Source organism: Chiloscyllium punctatum, chromosome 24, assembly GCF_047496795.1.
Source record: "Chiloscyllium punctatum isolate Juve2018m chromosome 24, sChiPun1.3, whole genome shotgun sequence".
Taxonomy (NCBI): Eukaryota; Metazoa; Chordata; class Chondrichthyes; order Orectolobiformes; family Hemiscylliidae; genus Chiloscyllium; species Chiloscyllium punctatum.
The window spans coordinates 74,760,866-74,787,037 of record NC_092762.1 but is presented as its reverse complement, the minus strand read 5'-3'; the positions used below and the strand labels follow the sequence as shown (position 1 = coordinate 74,787,037).

Genomic DNA, 26,172 nt, shown 5'->3' with positions numbered 1-26,172 from the left:
TTCTGAGGCTTCATTGATGTGCTAACCTTGCCACTCTTATGGTAATAAAGCTTTCTCACCCAGTATTCCTGTGTTACAAGCTCCTGGGTAATAGAGTGGGAATAAATGTGTTGCCATATCCACATTATAAGAGAGACCAATACAGACGTGATATAAGAATGGTTTTGGAGCAGAAACATTGTATAAATATCTATATGAATTCTGTGATTTAAGTAAACATTTGGTTGGTGGGGTTGGAAGCCTGACACAAAATTATAAATTTAGAAAATGGGATTAAAAAGGTACATCAACTGGGAGGTAAGAAGTAACTTGAAAGCAGGATATTGATCAGGTAAGACAGAAAGCAACTAAAATGGGAGGTCAAAAGGTAGAGATTTTAGTATTGCAAGATTGTGCTACAGGTTTTCAAAACTAAAACACGTAACAGATAATAACAGTTTAACAAAAACAGATGTTCTTGGGAGTTCATTGCTTCAATTATATATTATATATTGCTGTAGTGCTGATAGTTAACTACGTTTTTCTTCTCCAAGTTCTTTTCAATGGCTTATACTTTTTGTTTCAAAAAAGAGAGATAAGGAATGGAAAGGAGGTAAATCTATGCAAAGCGATATATCACCAGGTCAAACAAGCTAGCAAAGTTATTTTATTTATCAAGATTTTATTGTATAGTACAAAATGACAAACATAGGCTTTTCACAGCAGACAAACAATACTAAACTGGTCACGGTTTGAGAGGGAAGTCTACATTACTTGCAATTATTTCAACTGAATCAAGAACAATTTCAAAAGTACATTAAGAAATTTTAGATATAAATACTCCTTCCTATAAAGGAAAACTGTAGAGAAACTGGATAATGAACCAAGATTACTGAGGTACTGAGTTAAGTATCAAATCAGACTGATCATGTGCTGTTATTTCGCATCAACAGGTTGTGACCCACATCAATTTCACACACAGGATGTACTGTGTTCAGTGTACTGTATTCAGTTACTGTGTAGTTAGCCTTCTGCAACCTACATGTGAAAGTCAAGGATGCAATTACAGTACATGCACAAAATAGCCAGATAGAAAAAACTTGGGCAAAAGAAATAGAAGAAATTGCTGTGGCTGGCCGTGTTGAAACATTAAAATGTTACAACGCATTTATTACTTTGTATGAATATGTATAGTAAATTCTCGAATTTGAAGCAGCTTTTGGAAACTTCAGTGGGAAGGAGAAGTATTTCACGTAATGCACTTTTTCAGAAGTCTAAGTTTACAGCAACATCTCAGTTGTTTTTCAGCATAACTTTTACCTCCAACAGGTTTTCATTCAACTTTGTGTTACTTTGACAATTGACAGATTAAAATAAACAGGTTAAAAAAAGTACAGAAATCTTTGAAAAAGGAGAATCACCATAACTCAACTGAGAAGTTTTACTTCTGAAACAAATGACCACCATAGGTGCCACCGAGTTTCTGAAATATTTTCTCACAACTGAAGTACCAGTTGTTTTGCACTCTGTTAAGTTCGTACAAGAACAATTCTCTTTAACTTCCCTCCTAACTACTTTCATCCAGACTTCTGCCACTTACAATCAGCTATTAGATGGCATACAAAGATGACTTTCATTCTCGTACCCGCGATTTTCATTTGAAGGGTAGCAGTGATTAAGTTCAGTAATTACTGAAAACAAATGCCACTAATGACAATTTCAAAAATGCATTATTTCATGTGAGTAAAGATTTCACAGCTTGCAATCTCTCCATTCCAAATGTACACAAATACTCATTGATGAAACATTTCTTGCATTATCTTCATATTTACCACTTTTATTCAAAATCATTTCTGATATTAGACAAATCTTTTTCAGATTTTTCTTTGATCTATCCATGTTCAAGAAGCCACACACACATTCCTCCATCATCTGTGCTGCTCATTCAAAAAACAACATGTGTTATTTGCAATGAACAAACAGGTGAGCTTGACATATTCATGAACTGATGAAACCTGGCTATGTTAGCTTCTTTCAAATGACAGTGTTCTCTTTCTTCCCCCCAATTCATGCACACAATTTGATATTTAGATCAGCTATGTCCTCTATGAAAGCAAAGTTCCTACTCTAATCTTTGCAAAGGTACCACTGTTTTAAAAGTAGCTACATTTGAAAAACAAAATGGTCTCACACAACCAACACTGCAATTATTTCCAATAAGTTAATAAATTTCAAATATTTCTAGTTATAGACAGTATAATGACACGATTTGCATTTTCATAGAACTCCATTCACATTGGCAATGGACTGAGAATCTTTCACAACAATGGACAGCACTCAAGTGTCAAAATCATAAGATAAAATTCACTATAAGGCAATAATGAAGATATAAGATACTTGTAAAGTGCCTGCTTTCATCACTGTACTGGGCTTTCATTTCTTGGACTCTGAGCGCAACATTGTAGGCACATTATTACAGACCTGTGCAGGCTGGAATTAACAATTTACAATGACATATATTTCTGCATTTAAACAGAATTCTCAACATTTCTAACTATTTTGAAGGTTTCAAAAGGGCATTAATATGTAACACAGTAATCTAAATATGTTGGGTCAACTGATAACTGTGCAAAACATTAACTACATTGTAATCATCTTATTTTCAAAATAGTTCACAATGTATTAAACACTACAATAAAATTATAGTTACATCACAGTGAAATGTGCATTATTTAAAGAGAAACACTCTGAACAAATGGGCTCACTTATAGCTCAATTTGGAATAAAATCTAATAAAATTTAAGAAAAGTCTTTTTAAAGGACATGGTTCAAATGTAATCATAAATTATATAATGCAGCAAATTGCTCAATAAGTAGTACTGAAAATGTCAAACTTGAGAGAACTGAAACTTGATAATGAGGAATGTATGTTACTCCACCTATTTACACAAATCAGAGAAATGTGAGTAAAATGGATAGTGATAAAATACGTATGTAACAGAGAGACTTTTCTCTTGGTTTGATGACGGCTGATGAACAAAGTACTCTTAGTGGAAGTATAAAATACTGTGCAATATAAAACTCATTTCTGGAAATCAGCCTGGGCAGATCTGCAAAGGATGAATGTCCTTGATAGTTCTTTAAATGTCCTGAATAGAAACTTTTACAGGCACAGAATGTTGTTATCCATTACAACCTTATAAAGTGTAGTGTAGACTTCACCAGCTAAATGACCACAAAAATAAATATATTTCACCATCTAGTGGTTGCTTCCCAGATTGCAGCAGAGTGCTTCTTTCTGGCAACCTAGGCAGTCCGGGAAATCTACAACATATAAACTACAGGAGTTTTAACATTACAGCATGAGCCTTATAACTTATATTTACAAAGTAACATCAAAAATATTTTACCACTATTTTTCTTCTTTACAACAGGAATTTCTTATACATTTCAGACTTTTAGTGCTGAGCTGTAGGCAAAGCCACAGTCCGAGAGTAATAGAGGGCAGTCACATACAAGGAATGTTGCAACTTATGAATGTGCAACTAGCTGTCCAAATACTGGGTCCTTATACTATCTCATAGTGAAGCCACATACATGTAACATGCATGAAAGCAGTGTCTAATCCATTTACACTTTCTCCAGTCCAGCTAATATATAAAAAGGCATATTTAGATTAGTCAAGACAAATCTGCACAAATGGCAGTTGTGTTGTTTCAACTTTAAACGTAAAAATATAGTCATTGTAGATCAAACACATTTAAGCCAGTCACATTTTACCCGGAGCATAAGTTATCGGTAAGGAATGCATACATCACTAGTCCTCCTTAATGTACAAATTTTGTTCTTTAAAATATCCAAAAGAAAACTTCCACGTATTTATAAAATTTGATTCTTTTCAAGAACATAACTAGTAACAATAAGCAATGAATGTTGTTTTAAAAATATACACATAGTTTAAACGTCTCTGAAAAATGCACATTTTACTTTTAAAAAATCCAAAATTAGCAATCTGCTGTACCGTATTTCCTCCATCTCTAGAGAGAAGTCTTGAATAATTGGTAGGTAATTTCATAGTTGCCAACTGCCTACTGAATACTTCACCCAAGTCACAATGTGTAAACTTAGATAAGCAAGGTATTGGTCACGTGAGGTTTAGTCCCATTTCCTTACTCAACCTCTGCACTTGTAATAAGGATCACATAGAAATCAGAAGCAGAAACCCTTACTGATTTTGGCAACCTAACCCAGGGGCACTTCGCTTTAATTGCTTCCCTACTTGTTATCAGATGAGTACATAGCATCCTCCTAATCTGTTTGGTTACTCATTGGATCAATTTGGTATGTTATCGGGAGATGCAGATCAATTTTTAAACTGGACAACAATCTTAGCTTTTGAATGATATATGCGCTTTGTCTTATATGCATACGGAGGGTGGTACAAAAGGAAAACTAAATCACACGGAGGATATGGTAAGTAGCACATGAACAGAGTAGGTTTTGTTACAGATTATCTCAAATGTAGGCCTCCCCAAAAACTCCTTTTCAAGCCTTGGTCTTTTCATACTGAGTTGGACCAAATACCAAAGACTGATTCCAACATCTGAAATTTAAAAACATTGAAAATTGCTATACATGTATATATAAACCAAAAAGTACAATTGAAAAATTGTCAGAACTTATGAATTCAGCTTTTCTTTATAAAACCAAAACAAAAATCACAAGATTGAGTAAATTTTGGGTTCAGTTTGTGCTCATCTTGTGAAGGCAGTATTTTTCCTGACAACCAATAATGAAGTATTAAGGAGAGATAGCAAAGGGATTGCACATCAAGATAAAATAACAGAGGATGATACAGTAGTAGCAGCAGGACAGTTCTTTTTTCCTCTTTTAAAACACACACTTATTAGTTTCTTCCATAAAACAGTACTTTTGTTTCAATTAGTACAAATATAGAGTAAATGCACAATTTTACAATGCACCACATGCTTTGCAACATACATGACTTCTCGATGTGTTCCTGGCTACAGTACAAGAACAGCCCAAGATGCTTTGAAAAGGAAAATATCAGCCAAAACCTTATTTTTCTGAAACGAATCCCCTTCTAACACCCTGAACTGTACACCTGACTCCAAATTCCTAGTTCCCTCCCTGGCTGATTCTCCTCTGAGATCCTAACCAAAATAGGTATGGGGAGTTGGATCATCAGCCACTGGGATTCAACACCTGAGGGTAAGATCAACTAAGCTAATAGGTTGCTGTTCATAATGCCCATTGTAACAGTATGAAAATCCTTGCTTTTGGCTATGAAATTGATGCACAATTTCTAGTGAATCCATTGAAGTCTGACTGATACAAATGCACAGACTGAAATTTAGAAAACACTGATCTTTTCACAGGCTTAAAATTAATTTTGGTTTGAACAAGATATACTTAGGCTGGTGTTATGTTTATTAATATTCATCAGACCAGTGAAGGGATTAAATGTCATTCACAAATAATTAATGGCTTGCACGGATTAAAATACTGAAAATGCACAAATACAATGTTAATTTCTAATCTTATAAGTCAGTCTATCAATGACAAGGAGGATCAGTTGCTGTATAATAGAACAAGACAGATATGATGCAGCAACAAACCAAATACCCAGTTATTCTGCCATTAGAAATTGTTTCAATGTCACAATATTAAATGATTATATTGCATTGGAAGTCTACCTCCCTGTAGAATATTCTCACAAAAATACATCTGTTATTAGTTCAGGCTATACTACACAGAACAAGAATAAAGTTTCCATTTTCTCTCAATATAATACACCATGGGCTGTGACTTATTGCTGCTTCTAACCATTGCATGAACACCTACAGCTTTATTAAAAATGTGTTGATTTTTCTTTTTACATAGACTATTTGAAGTTTGTGGAAACTGTAAATACCCACTGTCAGTTTCAGAAATACAAACTTGGCAAAGATTGCAGACTATTAAGCTGCTCTAATTCAATAGTATTAACCTTTTTATATTTTACAACTCTGGCTAATTTTTCTCCCCCGAATAGTTCTGAACTAAATGGTTCAACATCTCAGCTGGCCTTGTGGAGTTGACCATTGTCTCTTCAAAGGTTAATGAGATTTGTTAATATTTATGGACTTCATGATGTGATTTTGATTACAGCGCCACAATAAATGAAAATGCTTTACTGATAGGTCCAATGCAATTAAGATGCAAACGCATTCACTCCTGGCTCTTAATTATTTGTCTCTCACTCCACAACCTCCAAAAAAATAAATTAAGTTGGACAAAAATAATATTTGCCATTTGGTTATCTTGCTACAAGATTTATTTTAAAAGAACGTAAAATCTTTGGGGACCAGACATTTTCATCGTAACCATATGACAGGGTTAAAGAGATGCAGATGGAGAGTCCATGGCACAAATAGAAAATAAGAGGAAACAGCAATGCAACAGTGGGAAAAAAAATCAAAAAAAATGTGTACATAGAGTGCATGAGTAAATAATGCAAAGGTTAAATGGTAAGATACATAAAACCTATCAACAGGAACAATCAGTACAGACTTGATTCAGAAAAGTCTTTAATACAATCATTTTCCTTAGAGCTGCACCAAACTTTCAATTCCATCAATTTTAAAGCAGCTCTGAAAATAATGAACACGGAGAGTAAGCAACAAAGTCAGATCAGTCAGTTTTAAATATTATGTGAATTAGAAAAGTGTGCAAGAGGGGCCTATTTATTAATGATTTTTCCCAGTCAGCAGTATTAATCAGAAGAATGGTTTGTGTGCCCAGTGGCTCTTCTTGGATGGGAAAGAAAATTCCAATACTTTGGCAGCTAGAAACATTACATTCCCAAACTTACAAACAATTGCAACAAGATCAACAATAATAGTCTGATTTTCTATGTAATTAATGACCTGAAAATGACATTGCACATTTCAACACTGCATCTCCCTGTGATTTGCTGCTGAATACTCAAACCCAGCGGAGTAGAGATCCGGCAGAATCTGGCTAAAAAGAAGAATTGCATTCCAAAGAGACAACAGGCGTACTTTGCAAGTGATAAAGTACAAAGACAGTACACCATAAACCAAGCCTCTTTTTTTTCCATAAATGTCAGTGATAGATCACATCCATCCTTTAAGAAGCTCAAGTTTATACATGTAAGAACATTATTCAGATGCTGGCACAGGAGAGAAATAAAAAGTCACAAAGGAATCAGGCCATTCAGAAAATATCAAGTTTCATTCCAACAGCAAATGCTGCTCAATAGGACAGAGACTCCATAACAAACACGAAACACAAGCTGCCCCCTACTGGCCCTGGGGCACTTTTAAAGTTGTAATATGCCAGTGAGTGGTAAGTTTGGACATTGGTGAACATTATGCATGTTTATATATCAACATTGTTCAGAATTTTTGGTTTGCCTCAGCCTTATTCCCACACCATATTTTCACAGATGTCACAACTCATCTATGTAGTAACAACGCAAGTTTGAATTCATTAGACTACCATTTGAAATAAGTGGTTGTTAGAATATGGACATTTCTAACAATTACAGAAAACTTGCCCAATACACCAAAAAAGAATGACCCTGAGAACATTCCAATTCTATACTCTTTGTATTTTATACAGGCATCTATGATTACATTGCCCACAGAAGTGACCATAACAGACATATTAAACTGCAGCACAACTTAACATTTAAAGAATTTTCCTACAAAACTTGTTGTCATTATGGTCAATCTCTTTTTTTCATTCCTGCAAGAGGATTTTATTGATGTACTTCTCTAACAGCAGAACTTTGGTTTAGTTAAATTTATACTCCTAGAAATTAATGGATCGCTTCCCAATAAACATAGTGGGACTCACAAGGGAAATTCAGAATACTTGTTAAAAAGACTTTTAATACTTGTTCACACAGAGTTCACAATATGAATTTCTCTTACATAACAAATTCATTCTCTCTAATTTTGTCTCATCAGATCGACTTTTATTGTGCTCGGAGCTATAAATGTTTGCCTTTAATGGCAGAATGCATAGTTTGTGTGGGAACAATTGTCCTGGAATTACATTGTGCTCCCTGGAACACAATAAGAAAAATAATGATAAAAATGCAGAAGATCTGTCAAGTACTCTGCCATAGACATGATAGAGGGTTTCATGCAGATCTGTGCCTCCTCAGTGTTAGACGAGAATTTCAATTAATAGTTGATTCAAATAAAAATTAAAACAAAAGAGCCTGCTGTTAACTAGCAGCACAAATATACAATTTTTACTTCATTGCAAAATCTAAATTTTAAGAATTAAAATGGCTCTTGTTTTGGATGGGGGAGTAACAAAATTGTACATAATATTGCAAACGAGACTGTACAACTTGAACTACTTAAATATTTAATTACAATTTAAAGTGAATCACAACTTAATGGCAGTGAACTTTGGTGTTTAATGCAACTCCAAACACACTCTTTATCTTTACTCAGGAAGGGAGATGAACTGAGCAGAACCTATCACTAGTAGGTCAGACAATGGAATTTTCATATTTTCCCCCAATAAATCATAGCATTGTTATTTCCAAAGAGTAATAGTTGACTGATAATTTATTTAGTGACAAATACTGGCCAGGACATTGGGAAAACTCAAATGCTGATTTTGGAATAATTTCAATGGGACATTTTGCATTCGCCTGAAAAGTTTAATGTTTTGAAAGGAATATGGTGCTTTTGACAACACAACACTGCCTCAATATCATAATGAAGCTTCAGTACAGTTATGAGCTTTAGATATAAAATAAAGTCTGAGTGCTGACTGGACACATTGCTATTACTCAGCCAAAGGTTGGCATCATTAAACAAAAAGGAAACTTACCTACTTTTTTTTCATTCAAGGATTTAAGGTCTACTGCATGCATTTATTGTTATATGCTGGCAATCTGAGGGTTATGACTGTGACAAAAGAATAAAGCCTCGTGACATTCAAACTAAGTTAGCCTGAATAATGAATAGTTCTAAACATTCAGGGACGTATGAACATTTAAAAGAAAATACTAATTTGAATTAGAAAAACATTTTCTGGTAAGAAAACTACCACAAACGTCAAGTGTTCTGCAACTTGAGAGAAATTCTTATTTTGACATCTGACTGGGTCTTACGGAGTTGTATGCAAAATGAATTACAAGATTACTCTTAAGGGTTATTTAAAAATAATGAATAACAAATAACAACATACTGCTAGATATTTTAACATTAAGTGGGGCCGTGGAATCATCATAAATAAAACGAAGTGTGCAATAGTTTAAGGTGGCAAGTCTTTAGCTTGGCTGGATGTGCCAAGTGATTTTTAGCCTGGCCAAGTGATTTTATGTCAACTCAGATTTTCAGCAATATTTAAATTAAAATATAATTCAAATGGCTTTAAATGCATTATCCTTTGTGCAATAGTCTGCAGCAGTCTTGCCAAAAGAGTTGGCAAACTTGATTAATGAACATACAGGCTTGTTTTTAAAGTAACACTGATATAGTATGAGTGAAAACTAGCAATGTTTGAGTGCACAGAATCTTTTCAGTGCAAAATCATTAAAATTTTGTTTTATTAAATGTTACATAATTAAAAATCCTAGAGGCAAAGGTACAGCAACCGCCCAAAACTCAAAGTTGTTGCATCACTATCTATGTAAGTTGCAATTGAACTGTAGCACATTGAAAATCGCTTCCCTACACGGCAGTGCTTAACAAAGGATAGTGCAGAAATCTCTTTCAACTTTATTTGATGGAAAAGAATTTCAATCACAAAACATATTGGGTTAATCAATGTTTCCCAGTGATGAATGTAGATTTTAACTACGGGTTTTCTAGTCCCACAGATATTTAGGATTAGAATCTGTGACAAACCAAACATGTTTCCAAAACTGAAACCATTCTAAGCATTTAATGACCAGGTAACTGGGGTGCAGCAGGATGGATAAAGCAGTGAACGAATCCCAACTGGACCATGTCATGGATACTTAGTTTTTAACTTGCTTTCTAGAAAGAAGCTGGTGAATGTCAACTATTGAAAGAGATTCTACTTTTATTTGGGGGATTTGGAAGGGGAGGGTGCTGTGGGGAAAGAGTGGAGTCTTCACTTGGATGCAAAACATTCACATAAAAGAAATGCCAAATTTCTACAATCCTTAAGTTCATGGAAATACAAATCCTTTCTGGTCCACGCAGTACCCTTTTATTAACACTAGATGTACAGCAAAATATTTACCACAAACCATCATCTTGTGGCATTAATTCAACACAGCCACTGCTACACATTTTGGTATAAGGAGTCCCTGGGACCCAGTTTCAGCAATCCCTAGTACTAGCCTTGTTCTAGTGATTGGATAATATGTGCTCTCACCTGGCACCCAGATCATTATTTTGTATCAGTTCAAAATAGTTCAAGGTTGGCTCACCTCTAGTTGCTGGATCCAAAAAAGGGACAAACAGCTGATATGAAAAGGGATTTCATTAAAACTGAATAGTTCATTTTTTCCCAAACCCAATATAAACTTAGCTTTTCCGTGTTTCTCTTTCTTAGCCATGAAAGTAGCTTCCTTCACCATTAAGATGGTTTGGTTTAATCAAAGATACAATTAGAAATCAGTCACACACAAAATGCACACACACCCTTGTCCAAAAAGAACACTGATTAGCTTCTTAGAGATGCAGGAAATGACTGGAGTTGGATTTTAAACATTGCGCACAATTAAAAAAATGATCATGTCTATGACTAGAATAAATGTCATGAATGAAACTTGCAGGTGATATCATCATGAATCCAATTTCACATACAAGACAATACAAAACTGAATAGGTGAAAAAGGTTGCTCTGTAAAGTGTGAGGAAAATCTCCTCTCCATGTACCATCCAAACAGGGTCAGATCCTATTCATGTATCTGGGCCCAAAAATAAATGGTTCTTTCCTCTCAAGAAACAAATACACACTGTAAATAAATATAAGACATCACTGATGTCATGTCAAAAATTAGATTTCCAGTAACTTTTAAAGTAAAATATAAATAAAATATTCTGCGAGACACCTAGCTCTCACTGAGATAACGATTCCGAATGAATAGTTGCAGGGTGGTGCAATGTATGAGCACTGAGCAAGCTGTTCACATCTCCAACATCAATACTTCCAAAATCCGTCACAGCAACAGACATTTTTGCCTGAGCAATGTGTGAAGTGTGGTTTTCAAAATCCACACTGTCAGGGTTATCAGACAGTCCGGGGTTGAATGTTTTCGGCAGAGAGAAATCCATCTTCAATTTTTTTGTGGACATCTCCAATGCTGGTCTATCCAAAATGACTTGATCCAGTTCCAGCTGGAAAAACCCCGATTCTGCTTGACTTAAGGTAACAGTATCACAGTCGTGAGTGGGTGTAACTCTTCCTTGGTCACAGATGGGCTCCAGCGAACAACTAGTTTCAGATCGGTTCACTGGAGAATTGCAGTACTCAAACATCTGGCTGTTACCACTCATGGTGCAAACTGCAATTTCGACATCTTGCTGTTCTGTAACAAAATGTGGTGGGGTAGTAGGGAATAAGTACCAAAAACAAATCAATTCAATAATTTGACATATGAGTATCTCATTATCAACACAGATGAACTTATTCTCAAATGAAAACCACAAGTTGTAATATATCTGAATTTCCAAAAGGCATTTGATAAAGTGCCACACAGAAGGTTAATAAGCAAGATAAGGGCTCATGAATTTGTGAATAATGTAGTAGCATGAATAGAAGTTTAGTTTATTGAGCAAACTCTAGATATTTGCAGGATGGGATTAATGGAGTGCTTCAAAAGTCAGTATTTATAATCTATATAAAGAACATAGACAAAGTGACAATCACATATCTAAATTTGTTGATAAGCCAGATGAAAACCTAAGTTGTGAGCAGGACACAGAGAGGAGGCAAAGAGATATAAGAGAGGTTAAATGGGTAGTCAATAAGATGGCAGATAGAATATAATGTGGGAAATTGTGAACTTATTCACTTTGGTGTAAGAATATAAAAGCAGAATATTTCTTTAAAAACTGTCAAGGTTCTAAATGTTGATGTTCAAACAAACTGTATTGTGCTCATACAAGAAAAATAAAGTTAGTATGCAGGTACAGCAAGCAAATTAGGAAGGCAAATGACATGTTGGCCTTCACTGCACGAGAACTGTCGTTCAGAAATAAAGAAGCATTGCTCCAATTGTACAAGGCTTTGTATGCAGTTTGGATCTCCATATGTAAGATGATATATTTGCATTGCAGCATTACAGCAAAGGTTGATCAGATTGGCCTCTAGGATGGCTAAGAGGCTGAGTAAAGTGATCCTGCATTTCCTGCAGTTTGCAAGAATTAACATGTCCGTTTCTGAAGACGCTAGACAGGGCACCAAGCTTAGTCCTGCAGGCTGGGAAATCGCGAACACAGCATCAGAGTCTAAGCATAAGGGGTCAATCATTTAGGATGGAGATGAGCGGAAAGTGTTTCACTCAAAAGGGTTGTGAAACTTTGGATTCTCCAGAAAACTCTGAATCCTCCAGTGTTAATTACACTTAAGATTGAGATTAACAGACTGCTAGTTTCTCAGGGAATTAAGGAAGAGTGATGAGGACGTGAAGGCAAAGGTCAAGATCAACCATGAATGGTGGAGCAGGTTCAACACGATGGATGTGGACAAGATGTTTCCTCTTGTGGGAGAATCTAGTTGTATGGGTCACTATTTAAAAACAAATTTAAGACAGTAATAAGGAGTAATCCTTTCTAAGGGAGTTGAGTGCCTTTGGAAATCTCTTCCTGAAGTTAACAAATGCAGAACCTTTGAATATTTTTAAGCAGAGGAGGATAGGTTATTGATAAGCAATGGCGTGGAAGGTTAATGGATGTAGGTGGGAACGTGAAGTAGGCAGATCAACTATGATGTTATTGAATGGTAGAGTGGGCTTGAGGGACCAAGTAGCCCACTTCTACTTTTAATTTGTATATACAACAGGCCACGAATTACTCCTATGCTTACCTTGTGATCTATACGCATAGAATTAAATTAGAAAGAACTTTCCTTGAGGTACAACTAACATAAAGGCCACAAAGACATTTAGAAAAAATACATAACAGGTCTAAATTTAAATCTGGGATGTCTACCCAACTGAGAAACAAAAAACATGATGCAATAATAAAATAACCTCAGTCCCCAGCCAATGTTTTGGCAGGAATATCACAAGTACTAACCCACCTCGGAGACTCAATCTAAGTCACACATGAAGTGCATTAGATTAAGTGACCAATTTAACTGCGTTACAAGATATTGATCATAAGTTTGCATATGAACAGCAGGTCATAGACTGCGACAGCAGAGTTGGAAGAAGGAAATTGCTGCAATTATACTTAAACTAGAGGCAAAAAAGAAACAAAGGCCAGAATGAACTGACAATACAGTTAAAAAAATGTAGGTTCTTTCTGAAGTACTCCAAAGTTTCAGGATAATGAACTTTACCTACAAATACTTATAAGGTCTCTGGGCACAGAGAAATGATCACCTGAGTTCTGGATGAGTAGTGGATCTTGTTCTGGGTCCAGTCTGCTCGTAGTGGAGGAGATGGGTGGAGAGTTTGGGGTTCGGCTGCAACTCTCACCCTCAATGCTATCCAACTCCTGGTCCATGTAGTCTCTTATGAAATTAGAAAAAAAATGTTAGTATTACTTAAATAAAACATAAACTTTCAATCCAGAAAGGAACTGACAAGACAAAATTTTTGCAAGATGATAAATATATGTGGAAATTATGTCATAATTTGTAAATGTTCAGTTCATTGCTTTTCAATATGACCTCAAATAAACCAAAAGCCAGATATTCCTCTCACAGTCTCACCTTGTTTTCCACTCTAACAATTAATTTTATCCACTAAAAGAGGAAAATCTGCCCTTTACTTGTAAGTTTTAAAATGATACAAATCATAAAAATATAGCCTTTAATAGTTCTAACAGTTTACATACATTAAAATGAGGCCACATGAAAGCACAATTAATGAGCCAAAGTGTAGCAAGGAGACATATATACAATGATCATGAACAACTTATAGACATGTCGTCTTCCATTCATTTGGCCAGCATGGCAGGTGCTCATGCAACTTTGGTATCTTACTGTCACTCATTAGTTTATCTTCATCTTCTTTTTGGAAAAAGGTATACAAGTGTTCCCTTCAAAATTCAGCCATGACAAAATATGACAGTAGATCCACAAAACCACACACACACACAGTTGCTGCACATGTGTGTGTGTGTGGGTGCTTATGTGTACCTGTGGGTGGATGGATGAGTGTGAGCCCTTTACCTAGTGGGGAAGAGCAAGGTAGGTTGGTGTATAAAAACCCATGTAGACACTCTTCTTTGAGAGTTGTACTGTTATAGTTAAGACTGTGTATTAGCAGTTTATTGTATACTGTACAATATATACATTGTGCATTACCAATTTTTCCTGGAAACATTAAATTTGGTGACAGGTCTAGTCCAGTAAACAATCTTCAAGTACTGCTATTTTTACTTTATTATATTTTATGTTGTTAACACACCACAATAGCAACCCAAAGGGGGTTGGTTTAGCTCAGTTGGCAGGATGGTTCTCTAATAAGAGAGTGGCTTCCAATAGCACACCATTATATCTCCCTGGTTAAAAACAAAATGCAAATCAGGTCTTCCATAAGCATTCTAATCAGTCTGGATCACAGAAATTAATACAGTGTACATAAGTACCACAGTCAATACTGGAAATTACAGATCTGAATTACAATATAGCGAATAGCTTCCAAAAGACAAACAAACATTATTATTGCAATGTTTATTATTTACTTCATAAATACTTTAAAAACTGTACAAAAATCTCTACTGGAAAATTCGTAACTGTAGAAGACCTGTTAAACAAAAAGTTTCTTTCTCTCGGATCTCTTGATAAAAAGTTACGCGTGGTTATTTTATTAGATTCCAGTATATTAGGTGTCTGTCATTCAGGCACATAGCTTAATCCTACACTAATGACCTTGAGTTATTCCTCATTTCATACTAAGACTGACAACTCAATTCACATTTAGTCTGCATGGTATCACTCTCCTTTTCCCAACAGTCCAAGCTTATCTAACCTAGTGCCTAAAATCAAATCACTGGGATCAGTGTCAAACATTATGGAATTTCTGCCATTTGACACAAATGTAAATTCATTACTTTGACATCAGGAACCTTCTGCAGAACTTACATAATACTGTAAGATCTGGTATAAAAGTCAAGTCTAAATTTTCAGTCAAAAAGTAGGTGGTCAAGTTTTACATAAGTAACATCTGAGGTTGAAATCCACCCTCTACCAATTACCATGAATCATGAAATCCTTTAAAGGGTTTCAATTTCATGAAGCAGTTCAGTATTGTCCTCAACTAACAGCTTTGGTGCAAAGAAAAAGTCTATAATGCAAACATTCATTCCAGTAACAGCCCCAAATTTATTTTCTATGGTCACTGAAGAGAGGAGAGAAAAAAAAAACAAAAGCATACATGCAAGATGAAAACACTGAGTTCAGAAAAATAAGAATTAAATCTCCTGACATCCACACATTATCAAATAATAGACATGTTGATCTTATCACAAACAAAAATCCCATAGATTAAATATCTAGAACAATACTTACAGGACACCTGGGTGAAGACTGTACTTCTTCTTCCCAAATTTTGTTTGCTGAGCAAAATAGTCATAACGCTCGGATTTCTTCCACATGTAATAATATGCAACGCACTCACCAACGGAACGTGTTCTTACCTAGAAAGATTCAAGAATGCTGGATATTGTGAAGTAAAACTATGATTCACTCACTGCACTGACAATTTTAAATTGGCATCAATTATCAATATGATTTAGTTTAATACATCAACTTATTAAGTACACATTTTGTAATTAGTAATATTGAACAAAGAACTTCGAACTAATGTCTCTAGTATTGGATCCATCATACCTGGAAACAATTTTCCTCAATTATATATCCAAACTGTTTTTGAACGTTACTGCTGAACCAATTGCTACAATCTTTTTCAGATAGTCAATTTCAGACCAAACCTACTTGTTATGCAAAAAGACTCTCCTTGTCTCAAACTGTTCTCTTGCTAATCACCTTAAATCTGTGCCCTCAGTTTATGACCAACATTTCTTATAAATTGGTCAGGTGTATGCCACTCTGATGCAGTACCTTGCCAAACATACCATGCTGAGAATGAACAGGTAATGCCCAGGAAGTTTTTCCTTTAAGATTTGCACACTTGTAGACTCACAATATTCTTAAAAGGAACAAATGAACTGTGAACAGCAATTGGAAATTGGCAGAAACATGGCTACTGAGCCATCTAATACTGGAAAGAGTTTCTCTACCAAATCCATTTGAGAATTTTAAACATCATCAAATCTCTTAATTTTCTGACATACTTTGGTAAATCTCTCTTGAAATTTTTCTAAAGCCCTGACATGCATTTCAGCAGTGTTGTTCAGTTGACACCTAACTAATGTTTTGTAAAGGTTTATCATAACTGCATTATTGCATACAGTTAGTAAGACCTACATACCTTTCATAAAAGTCTTTTGAACTTACCCAACCAACCTCAGAAATATGTGTACATGAAACACAGTTCTCTGTTCCTATACCCTCTATAAAACAGTTTACAACAATTAATTTTGTATTGGTTCTCGCAGTTCTTCAAATCAAAATTTATCACTTCACACTCTGGATTTAAATTTCATGAGGCAGGTGTCTGCCCTGATCTTGAAGTGTCCTCATGTGCAACAATTCTGCTCTGTTTATTACAAACATGGGTTTCATGTCATTTGAAAAATCAAATTCATATCAAGACCAGGTTATTACTAAATATTTAAAAGGGCAATGGTCTCAATATCTAAATAACATCAAGGTATATATACCATGTTTGTGTGAAATAAAATAAAACTCACCACTTCTCTTTGCTTCTGTCCCTAAACTTATTTTGCATCCATACTGTCACTGCCCCTTTCATACACTTCCAGACTACCAGCCTTTTATGTATACCTCGTTTACCACTTTTTATTTAACATAAGACTCCTAATACTTCTCCTTTACTGCTATATTAGCACCATCTCCTCCACTAGTGAAGACAGCATTCATTCAGTACCTCAGCTGTGTTCTCAGTCTCTGCAAGAAGATTTATTTTCCCTTTGACTAATTTTCTATTACAATTTTATGATTGTGCAAAGTTCCTTCTTATTTTTAAACTAACTTCTAAGTACAAGTTATTCATTTTCTACTGCCCATCTGGACAGTATTGCTGAGAGGTTGCGTCATGTGCATCCTGCAAATAGTGTTGTTATGTTATTTAACATTTACTTACACTACCTATTATTGAACAGACCACAGAATGTTAGATACGGAGGGATCTGGGTGCCCTTGTGGATAAGATAAAAGCTTGCAGATACAATTAAAAAGTCAGGAAGGCAAATTGAAGGAAGGATGTGGTCTTTATTTTGCATGAGACACAGTATAAAAACTGGAAGTCCTGCTTGAACTATACAAGGTATTATTTTGATCACACCTAGACTATGACAGACATTTTCTGTCTCTATTTAGGAGGCATGTAATTGCATTGAAGGCAGTTCAAAAATTATTCACTAAATCAATACATGGGATAGGAGGTGATATGAGAATGGTTGGTCCTATAATTGTTGCAATTTAGAACAATGAGATGCAATTCTAAGAGGATTGGTAATAGTAAGGGAATCTACAACCAGGAGCCACAGTTTAAGTAAGGAGTCATCAATTGAAGGTAAATGGGTTATCTTCTTTCAAATGTTCATGAATCTTTAGATATTTCTATTTCAGAGACTATGGAGGCGAAGTCATTTAACTGACACAAAGTGGAGGTGGACTCTCCTACTTTTCGAGGAGAAAGTGAGGATTGCAGATGCTGGAGATCAGAGCAGAAAATGTGTTGCTGGAAAAGCACAGCAGGTCAGGCAGCATCTAAGGAGCAGGCGAATCAACGTTTCGGGCATGAGTCCTTCTTCAAGAATGAGAAAGTGTGTCCAGCAGGCTAAGATAAATGGTAGGGAGGAGGGACTTGGGGGAGAGGCGTAGGAAATGCGATAGGTGGAAGGAGGTCAAGGTGAGGGTGAAGTCCGGAGTGGTCAGGAAGAAGATTGCAGGTTAGGAAGGCGGTGCTGAGTTCGAGGGATTTGACTGAGACAAGGTGGGGGGGAGGGGAAATGAGGAAACTGGAGAAATCGGAGTTCATCCCTTGTGGTTGGAGGGTTCCTAGGCGGAAGATGAGGCGTTCTTCCTCCAACCGTCGTGTTGCTATGGTCTGGCGATGGAGGAGTCCAAGGACCTGCATGTCCTTGGTGGAGTGGGAGGGGGAGTTGAAGTGTTGAGCCACGGGGTGGTTGGGTTGGTTGGTCCGGGTGTCCCAGAGGAGTTCTCTGAAACATTCCGCAAGTAGGCGGCCTGTCTCCCCAATATAGAGGAGGCCACATCGGGTGCAGCGGATGCAGTAAATGATGTGTGTGGAGGTACAGGTGAATTTGTGGCAGATATGGAAGGATCCCTTGGGGCCTTGGAGGGAAGTAAGGGGGGAGGTGTGGGCGCAAGTTTTGCATTTCTTGCGGTTGCAGGGGAAGATGCCGGGAGTGGAGAATGGGTTGGTGGGGGGTGTGAACCTGATGTGGGAGTCACGGAGGGAGTGGTCTCTCCTGAATGCTGATGGGGTGGAGAGGGAAATATATCCCTGGTGGTGCGGTCTGTTTGGAGGTGGTGGAAATGTCCTGTCCCCCTTAGTCCAAGAACTCCCCCCGCCTACGTTCAGGACACCAGCCATGCCCTCCACCACCTCCATGATTTTCGCTTCCCCGGTCCCCAACACCTTATCTTCATCATGGACATCCAGTCCCTGTACACCTCCATTCCCCATCACGAAGGACTCAAAGCCCTCCGCTTCTTCCTTTCCTGCCGTACCAACCAGTATCCTTCCACTGACACCCTCCTTCGACTGACTGAACTGGTCCTCACCCTGAACAACTTCTCTTTTCAATCCTCCCACTTCCTCCAAACCAAAGGAGTAGCCATGGGCACCCACATGGGCTCCAGCTATGTCTGCTTCTTCGTAGGATATGTGGAACAGTCCATCTTCTGCAGGTACACTGGCACCACCCCCCACCTTTTCCTCCGCTACATCGATGACTGTATCGGCGCTGCCTCGTGCTCCCACGAGGAGGTTGAATAGTTCATCCACTTTACCAACACCTTCCACCCCGACCTCAAATTCACCTGGACCATCTCAGACTCCTCCCTCCCCTTCCTAGACCTTTTCATTTCTATCTCGGGCGACCGAATCAACACGGACATTTACTATAAACCGACTGACTCCCACAGCTACCTAGATTACACCTCCTCCCACCCTGCCCCCTGTAAAAACGCCATCCCATATTCCCAATTCCTTTGTCTCCGCTGCATCTGCTCCCAGGAGGACCAGTTCCAAAACCGTACAACCCAGCTGGCCTCCTTCTTCAAAGACCGCAATTTCCCCCTAGACCGCATCTCCTCCACTTCCCGCTCCTCCGCCCTTGAGCCCCGCCCCTCCAATCGCCACCAGGACAGAACCCCACTGGTCCCCACCTACCACCCCACCAACCTCCATATACATCGTATCATCCGTCGTCCTACTTGCGGAATGTTTCAGAGAACACCTCTGGGACACCCGGACCAACCAACCCAACCACCCCGTGGCTTAACACTTCAACTCCCCCTCCCACTCCACCAAGGACATGCAGGTTCTTGGACTCCTCCATCGCCAGACCATAGCAACACGACAATTGGAGGAAAAGCGCCTCATCTTCCGCCTAGGAACCCTCCAACCACAAGGGATGAACTCAGATTTCTCCAGTTTCCTCGTTTCCCCTCCCTCCACCTTGTCTCAGTCAAATCTCTCTAACTCAGCACCGCCTTCCTAACCTGCAATCTTCTTCCTGACCTCTCCGCCCCACCCCCACTCCGGCCTATCACCCTCACCTTGACCTCCTTCCACCTATCGCATTCCCAACGCCCCTCCCCCAAGTCCCTCCTCACTACCATTTATCTTAGCCTGCTGGACACACTTTCCTCATTCCTGAAGAAGGGCTCATGCCCGAAACGTCGATTCTCCTGCTCCTTGGATGCTGCCTGACCTGCTGCGCTTTTCCAGCAACATATTTTCAGCTCTCCTACTTTTCAAAAAGCTGTCTATTTGTTCGAAGGGAAAAGGCCTGGAAGTAGAGATGAGTCTTAGACCTGATCAACCATGACCTCAGTGAATGATGGAGCAGGCTTGAAGGACTGTCATGTCCACTCCAGCTCTTATTTCTGATCTCCTTATTTCAGTCAGCTCCTTGACAACAAATAACATATCCAATTCTGCAACATGCTAATAGTGTTATTTCACACCTGAGTGTTCACATATCTGAACAAAGTCAAATGATTGAGGGAATTATTACATTGCTTCACAGCACAAAATCACTGTCTTTATGCAACACAGATCTTTAGATTTTCCTAATCAACGCGTTCAGAAATATGATGCCAAAGCTCTGGAGCAAGTTGGAGTCAAACCTGGGTCTTTTGTTCAGATGGAGGGACATGACTACTGCAGCAGAGCCTGAGATTTTATCTTATCTAATCAACCTTTTCAGTGATGTTATTCCAAACCTCTGAAGCAGGGGAAGTTGAGCCCAGGTCTTCTGGTTCAGACTCTGGGACATTATCTCTGTACTACAAGAGCCCTAACTTTGATCTTTAAAGACCAGAGCCAAATTAACAACACCAAAAGCTACAATCTAGCTTAACCTTGGTCATGGGTAAGACCCTGGAATCTATTCTGAAGGATGAGATTTCCGAATACTTAGAAATGTATGGTTAAATAGGGAAAAGTCAGCATGGTTTCATCAAAGGTAGGTCATGCCTGACAAATCTGCTAGAATTCTTTTGAGGAAGTAACAAGCAGGTTAGACCAAGGACAGCCAAATGGATGTTATCTACCTGGATTTCAAGAAGGCCTTTGACAAGGTGCCGCGTAGGAGGCAACAGAGTAAGATAAGGGCCCATGGTATTAGAGGCAATGTGCTATTATGGATAGAAGCTTGGCTGTGTGGCAAAAGCAAAGATGGGAATAAAAGGGTCCTTCTCAGGGTGGCAGCCAGTGACAAGTGGCGTTCTGCAAGGCTCAATTTTGGGACCACAGCCTTTCCCCTTATACATTAACAATCTAGATGAAGGAACTGAGGGCATTTGGGCTACGTTTGCAGATGATACCAAGATAGGTAGAGGGACAGGCAGCACTGAGGCGGCGGGGAGGCTGCAGAAGGATTTGGACAGGTTAGAAGAGTGGGTAAAGAAACTGAAAATGGAATACAACGTGACAAAGTGCGAGGCCATGCACTTTAGTGGGAAGAATAGAAGCATGGACTATTTTCTAAATGGGGAGAAAATTCATAAGTCTGAAGTGCAAAGAGACTTGAAAGTTCTAGTGCAGAATTGTCTCAAGGGAAACTTGCAGGTTGGGTCAATAGTTACGAAGGCAAATGCAACATTGGCATTTATTTTGAAAGGATTTGAATATAAAAGCTGGGATGTACTTCTGAGGCTATACAAGGCTCTGGTCAGATCATATTTGGTGTACTGTGCGCGGTTTTGGGTCCCATTTCTCAAGAAGGATGCACTGGCCCTGCAGTGTGTTTCGAGAAGGTTCATGAGAATGGTCCCAGGAATGAAAAGCTTAACATACGAGGAATGTTTGAGGACTCAGTCTAAACTCATTGGGAGTTTACAAGGATATGGGGGGATCTAATTTAAAAATACAGAATATCAATGGCCTTGACAGAGTAGATGTTGGGAAAATGTTTCCATTGGTGGGAGAGACTAGGACCCAAGGGCACAGCCTTAGAATAAAGGGAAGACATTTTAGAAGGGATAAGTAGAAACGTCTTCAGCCAGAGAGTGGTGAATCCATGGATTTAATGCCACAGAGGCTGTGGAGGCCATGTCATTGCATACATTTAATAATGAGATAGATAGGTTCTTGAATATCAAGGGGATCAAAGGTTATGGAGAGAAAGTGTAAGAATGAGGTTGAGAAACCTATTAGCCATAATTGAATGCCGGAGAAGACTGGATGGGCTGAAAGGCTTAAATTTCCACTCCTGTAGCTTATGATCTAATCAAATACAAAATGATGCTCTGGGCGCTTCACTCATTCAAAAGTAACAAATAAGCATACTTAACATTTGAACTAGTCAATAAAACTGCAGCAAAGTTGAAAAAGACCAAGATCTCAATTTTTTCATCTCTGTATTCATTAGCTAAACATGAACAGGCAATTTCCGACAATATCAATCCCCACATTGCAGAATTTCCACGAATATCCAAGTTGCTGCAACACATTAGCTGGAAGCCAAATCATTTTTCCTGTCAAGTGGTGGATCTGTGATTGTGCAAAGCTCAAATGACAAACAGACAAGAGTTCAAAAGAAAAGCTTGAAATAATGCCAACATGTGTAAAGCTTAGTGGCTGGAAAAGCAATGTAGCAGGTTAACACAATAAAACTCTTGCATCAACTACTGTATCCTGACTACTCTTTCGCCATTAACTGCTTGTGTTCACATTATAATGGATTACATGACTTTACATAAAGGAATACATTACATTGGCACTCCCTAGTTTGATTATTCCCCACTACTTAGCTAAGCTTCACCTGAAGACTAAATTTGGTTTTGATTCCCTATGTACAACACCCTGGGAAGTTAGGCAGTACAAAACATATTTCCTATTCATGGATTTAATGAAAGAGACATTCTATTTTAGCCATACTAAAGCCAAACAATAATCAACAGAAATAGTTAACAAGTCAGACTGTATCTGTAAAGAGAAGTGAGTTAGTTTTTCAGCTTGAAGTGTCTTTACAGATGAAAAAAATTAACTCTACTTCTCATCACAGCAGCTGACAGAACTACCGCCTTTTTTGTTTTTAAATTCAGATTTCCAGCTTCAGCTACATTGTGCCTTTATATCATTTTACCTTATTTGCTTGTATGAGATGGAAATTTTTGCCATGAACCCGAAGTCCATGTTCAAAATTTCTGCATTCCTCTTCACTCCAGGCACACAGTTCATCTGCAAGTGCAAAACAATGGCATGGTATCACTACAATACAGAGTGATGTGATACTTCCGGACAACGATAAAACAATTTCTAGGCTCCAAATGTTAGCTTATAGCACAATTAGTAGCAGAGTAATAATTTGCAACACAAACAAGTTACTTCCTCACATCTTGTTAGACTACATCAAGTTAGAAATGAATAAAAGGAATTTTCAGAAAGTCTTTCCATTATAATTAAAGAATGCAAGAAACAGCAGAAGATGAGTATAAGTAAATCCATCCTCACATCTCTAAAACAGTTATCACAAAATAGAATTGGGTCACATGAGATGCAATGAGGAGAGAGAGGAGGCCTCACCCTAAATTAAATAACTTGTTGAATAGAGGTAGAAAGATATTTAAAAAGAGGTTCCCTACCTTGCACGACTTTGACATTAAACCTTAGTCTTCTCAGGGCTTCCTCTGCATTGAAGTTACATTTTACAAGTTCGTACAAGGCCTATGGATTTAAGCAGGGATTGTAAAATAAAGAAATTGAAATCTTACACTCTATACATAAAAAAACAAACTAAATTATCATTGAAACTAATATCTTAAAACATTAAGCTGTTTAAAAATTTCAAAACAAAAATAAATCTAGAAAATGAGGATACACAGAATCTGCACAAGAACAGACAAACCAGGAACAGCTGGCAATTCAGATGTTCACTTTAATATAAATAATTGTTCTCTCAGATAGTAACATGTCACAGCTTCATATTGAAACAGGAACATGTCTGTTTCCTCCACAGAAAGACCTGACCAATTGCGTTTCCAGAAACTTGTTTTTTTTTGGCAAATTACCAGGATTTTCAGCTTCTTGTTAAAAATCAATGTATACTCAAAATAAAAAAGGATGAGAAAAGCCAGCTAATTTTTAAAAATATCAATTAATATCTAGAAAGATCAGAGTGACTCTGTGCAGTCAATTTTGATGTAGCATTCTATCCAGTTGTATATTTCATGTATCAATCATTTTGGTTGAACAACCTCTTGATGATACTTGTCAAAAATTTACCTGGTGCTAGTTTGAACAAATACCTTCTTATCCTATCAACAGTTTGAATTTAGTGTAAGCTTAATGGTCACACATGAAATGATCACTTGAATGAAAATGTCCTTTTAAGAGTGCTAACTTTACCCATGACACTTGCATGTCCTTCTCTTATACACAGATTTTGAAAACTGTGTTGCTAAGCTACGGATGAGTTGTTTTACAGTCTTTCCTCCTCACACATCAAATGGAACATAAGAGCATATCCAACGGTAAATAAGAACTTTCTGGCAATGTATTAGCTCTGAATTGATCACAACATGAAACGTATTCTGAGATTCATTTGGTAGTGTAATCAGCAATCATAAGTTGATTTTAAATTATTAGATTTGCATAAAACCTATCAATTGTTTATGCAAAAGTATTAGGTGAAGTAAGTTCAGACTTCCACTGAAATTAATTTGTACAGATTAACTCGTCACCTGTTCGCTATCCTTAATGAGTATTCCTTCAGGTAAGCTCTCATTCGTTTTGTCATCTCTTGCTCTCTTTACTGCTTTATATAGAAACTCTTCAACTTGTCTTTCTGGAAGAACATAGGGATCCCAAAGCAACTGATCCTCGTTATCATAAACTAGAAGTATGGAAAAATAGCAGATGTAAAGACAATCAAATACTGAACATAAGAATCTTTCAACACTGAATCAACATTATTAGTAGTCTAACTGAAGAGTAGCAAGCACATCATTAAATAAAATGCAGCAGATGTTGATAATTTAAAATACAGACTTAACAGAGAGGACATGCAGATTTAAAATGCTTTTCATATCTCCAATAAATTTCAAAGTATTTTACAGATAGTGTACCACTGTTGCAGGCAAGCAAGGTTGCTGAATTCATAGAATCATAGGAAAGTTATAGTTCAGAAGGAGGCTATTCAGCCTGTTGATTCCAAGTCACTCTAATCACTAGTCTTTTCCCCATTGCCTGAAATTTCTTCCTCCTTAAACAACTGTCCAATTGTTTTTAGAAAGTCCCAAATGAATTTTCTTCCAGCACGTTTTCAGCAATACTTTCTAGTATAGCAGGCCCCAATGTGACAAATAACCAGTCAATCATTTTAGGTGACCTTGGTTTAATAATATATATTGGGCAAAATACTGGAAGGAATCCACCACGTTTCTTCGATACATGTCACGAGATTGTTTATGTACACTCAAACAGAGAGATAGAACTTCTACTTAATACCTCATCCATAAAGAGACACTAAATTAGATGGTCCAATGCTAAAATAAAAAAAACCATGTGCTGCAATTGTATAATGCTTTAGAAACCAATTAATGGTTTGGATTATACAGGCTGGATTACATGTCTACATAAAAGTGAGACTAATAGTGTCTCTATTATTTACGCATACATGGCACAACGTCAGGCAAAGAAAAAATGCCAATGTCAAAATCCAAATGCTGTTGACATGGCACTGCTCACCCTACCACTGATACACATTAAATGTCAGGAAGTTGATGCATATGCATGGTGGGTATGAAATAAACTCCCCACAAAATGTTAAGAATCATAATTTCAACTGCTTAAGGTGTGAATGTTCATTAGTATCAATCAACATGTCTGGCACTGAAAATGAAATGTGGAGTCTCATTTCTTTATATGTAAGCAACTGTAAATGTGTAATTTTAAAGAACTGGCATTTCTTGTCTCTTTTCACTCGTTCCTTCTCAACCTACTTTCTTTCCCTCCTTTTCTATACCAATGTTGAGATCCAAACTAATTCCAAATTTATACTTGCTTTGCCATTTATTTCCACAATCCTTCAGTCTGACCGATTCAGGATTCATTTAGCTGGTTTCCCTCTTCATTCAGACTCTAAGGTTCCCCATGGTAGGCTCATTCAGAAGGTCAGGAGGAATGGAATTCAGGGGAACATAGCT

The 26,172-nt window shown here is 37.4% G+C and overlaps 1 protein-coding gene across 6 annotated transcripts in view; it reads right to left on the bottom strand.

Moving 5' to 3' along the window:
- Positions 1–672: 672 nt before the first annotated feature.
- The window catches only part of LOC140494702 (mesoderm induction early response protein 2-like), an 87,549-nt gene continuing 62,049 nt past the window's right edge, over positions 673–26,172 (bottom strand). For all 6 annotated transcript variants that reach the window (XM_072594199.1, XM_072594201.1, XM_072594197.1 and 3 more), the window contains 6 exons: positions 24,709–24,860; positions 23,611–23,692; positions 23,112–23,206; positions 15,691–15,818; positions 13,556–13,686; positions 673–11,536 (listed from right to left, as the gene is read on the bottom strand). In XM_072594199.1, the coding sequence (XP_072450300.1) occupies positions 11,067–11,536; positions 13,556–13,686; positions 15,691–15,818; positions 23,112–23,206; positions 23,611–23,692; positions 24,709–24,860 (1,058 nt within the window). In that variant the 3' untranslated portion in view covers positions 673–11,066. The remainder of the gene's footprint in view (positions 11,537–13,555; positions 13,687–15,690; positions 15,819–23,111; positions 23,207–23,610; positions 23,693–24,708; positions 24,861–26,172) is intronic.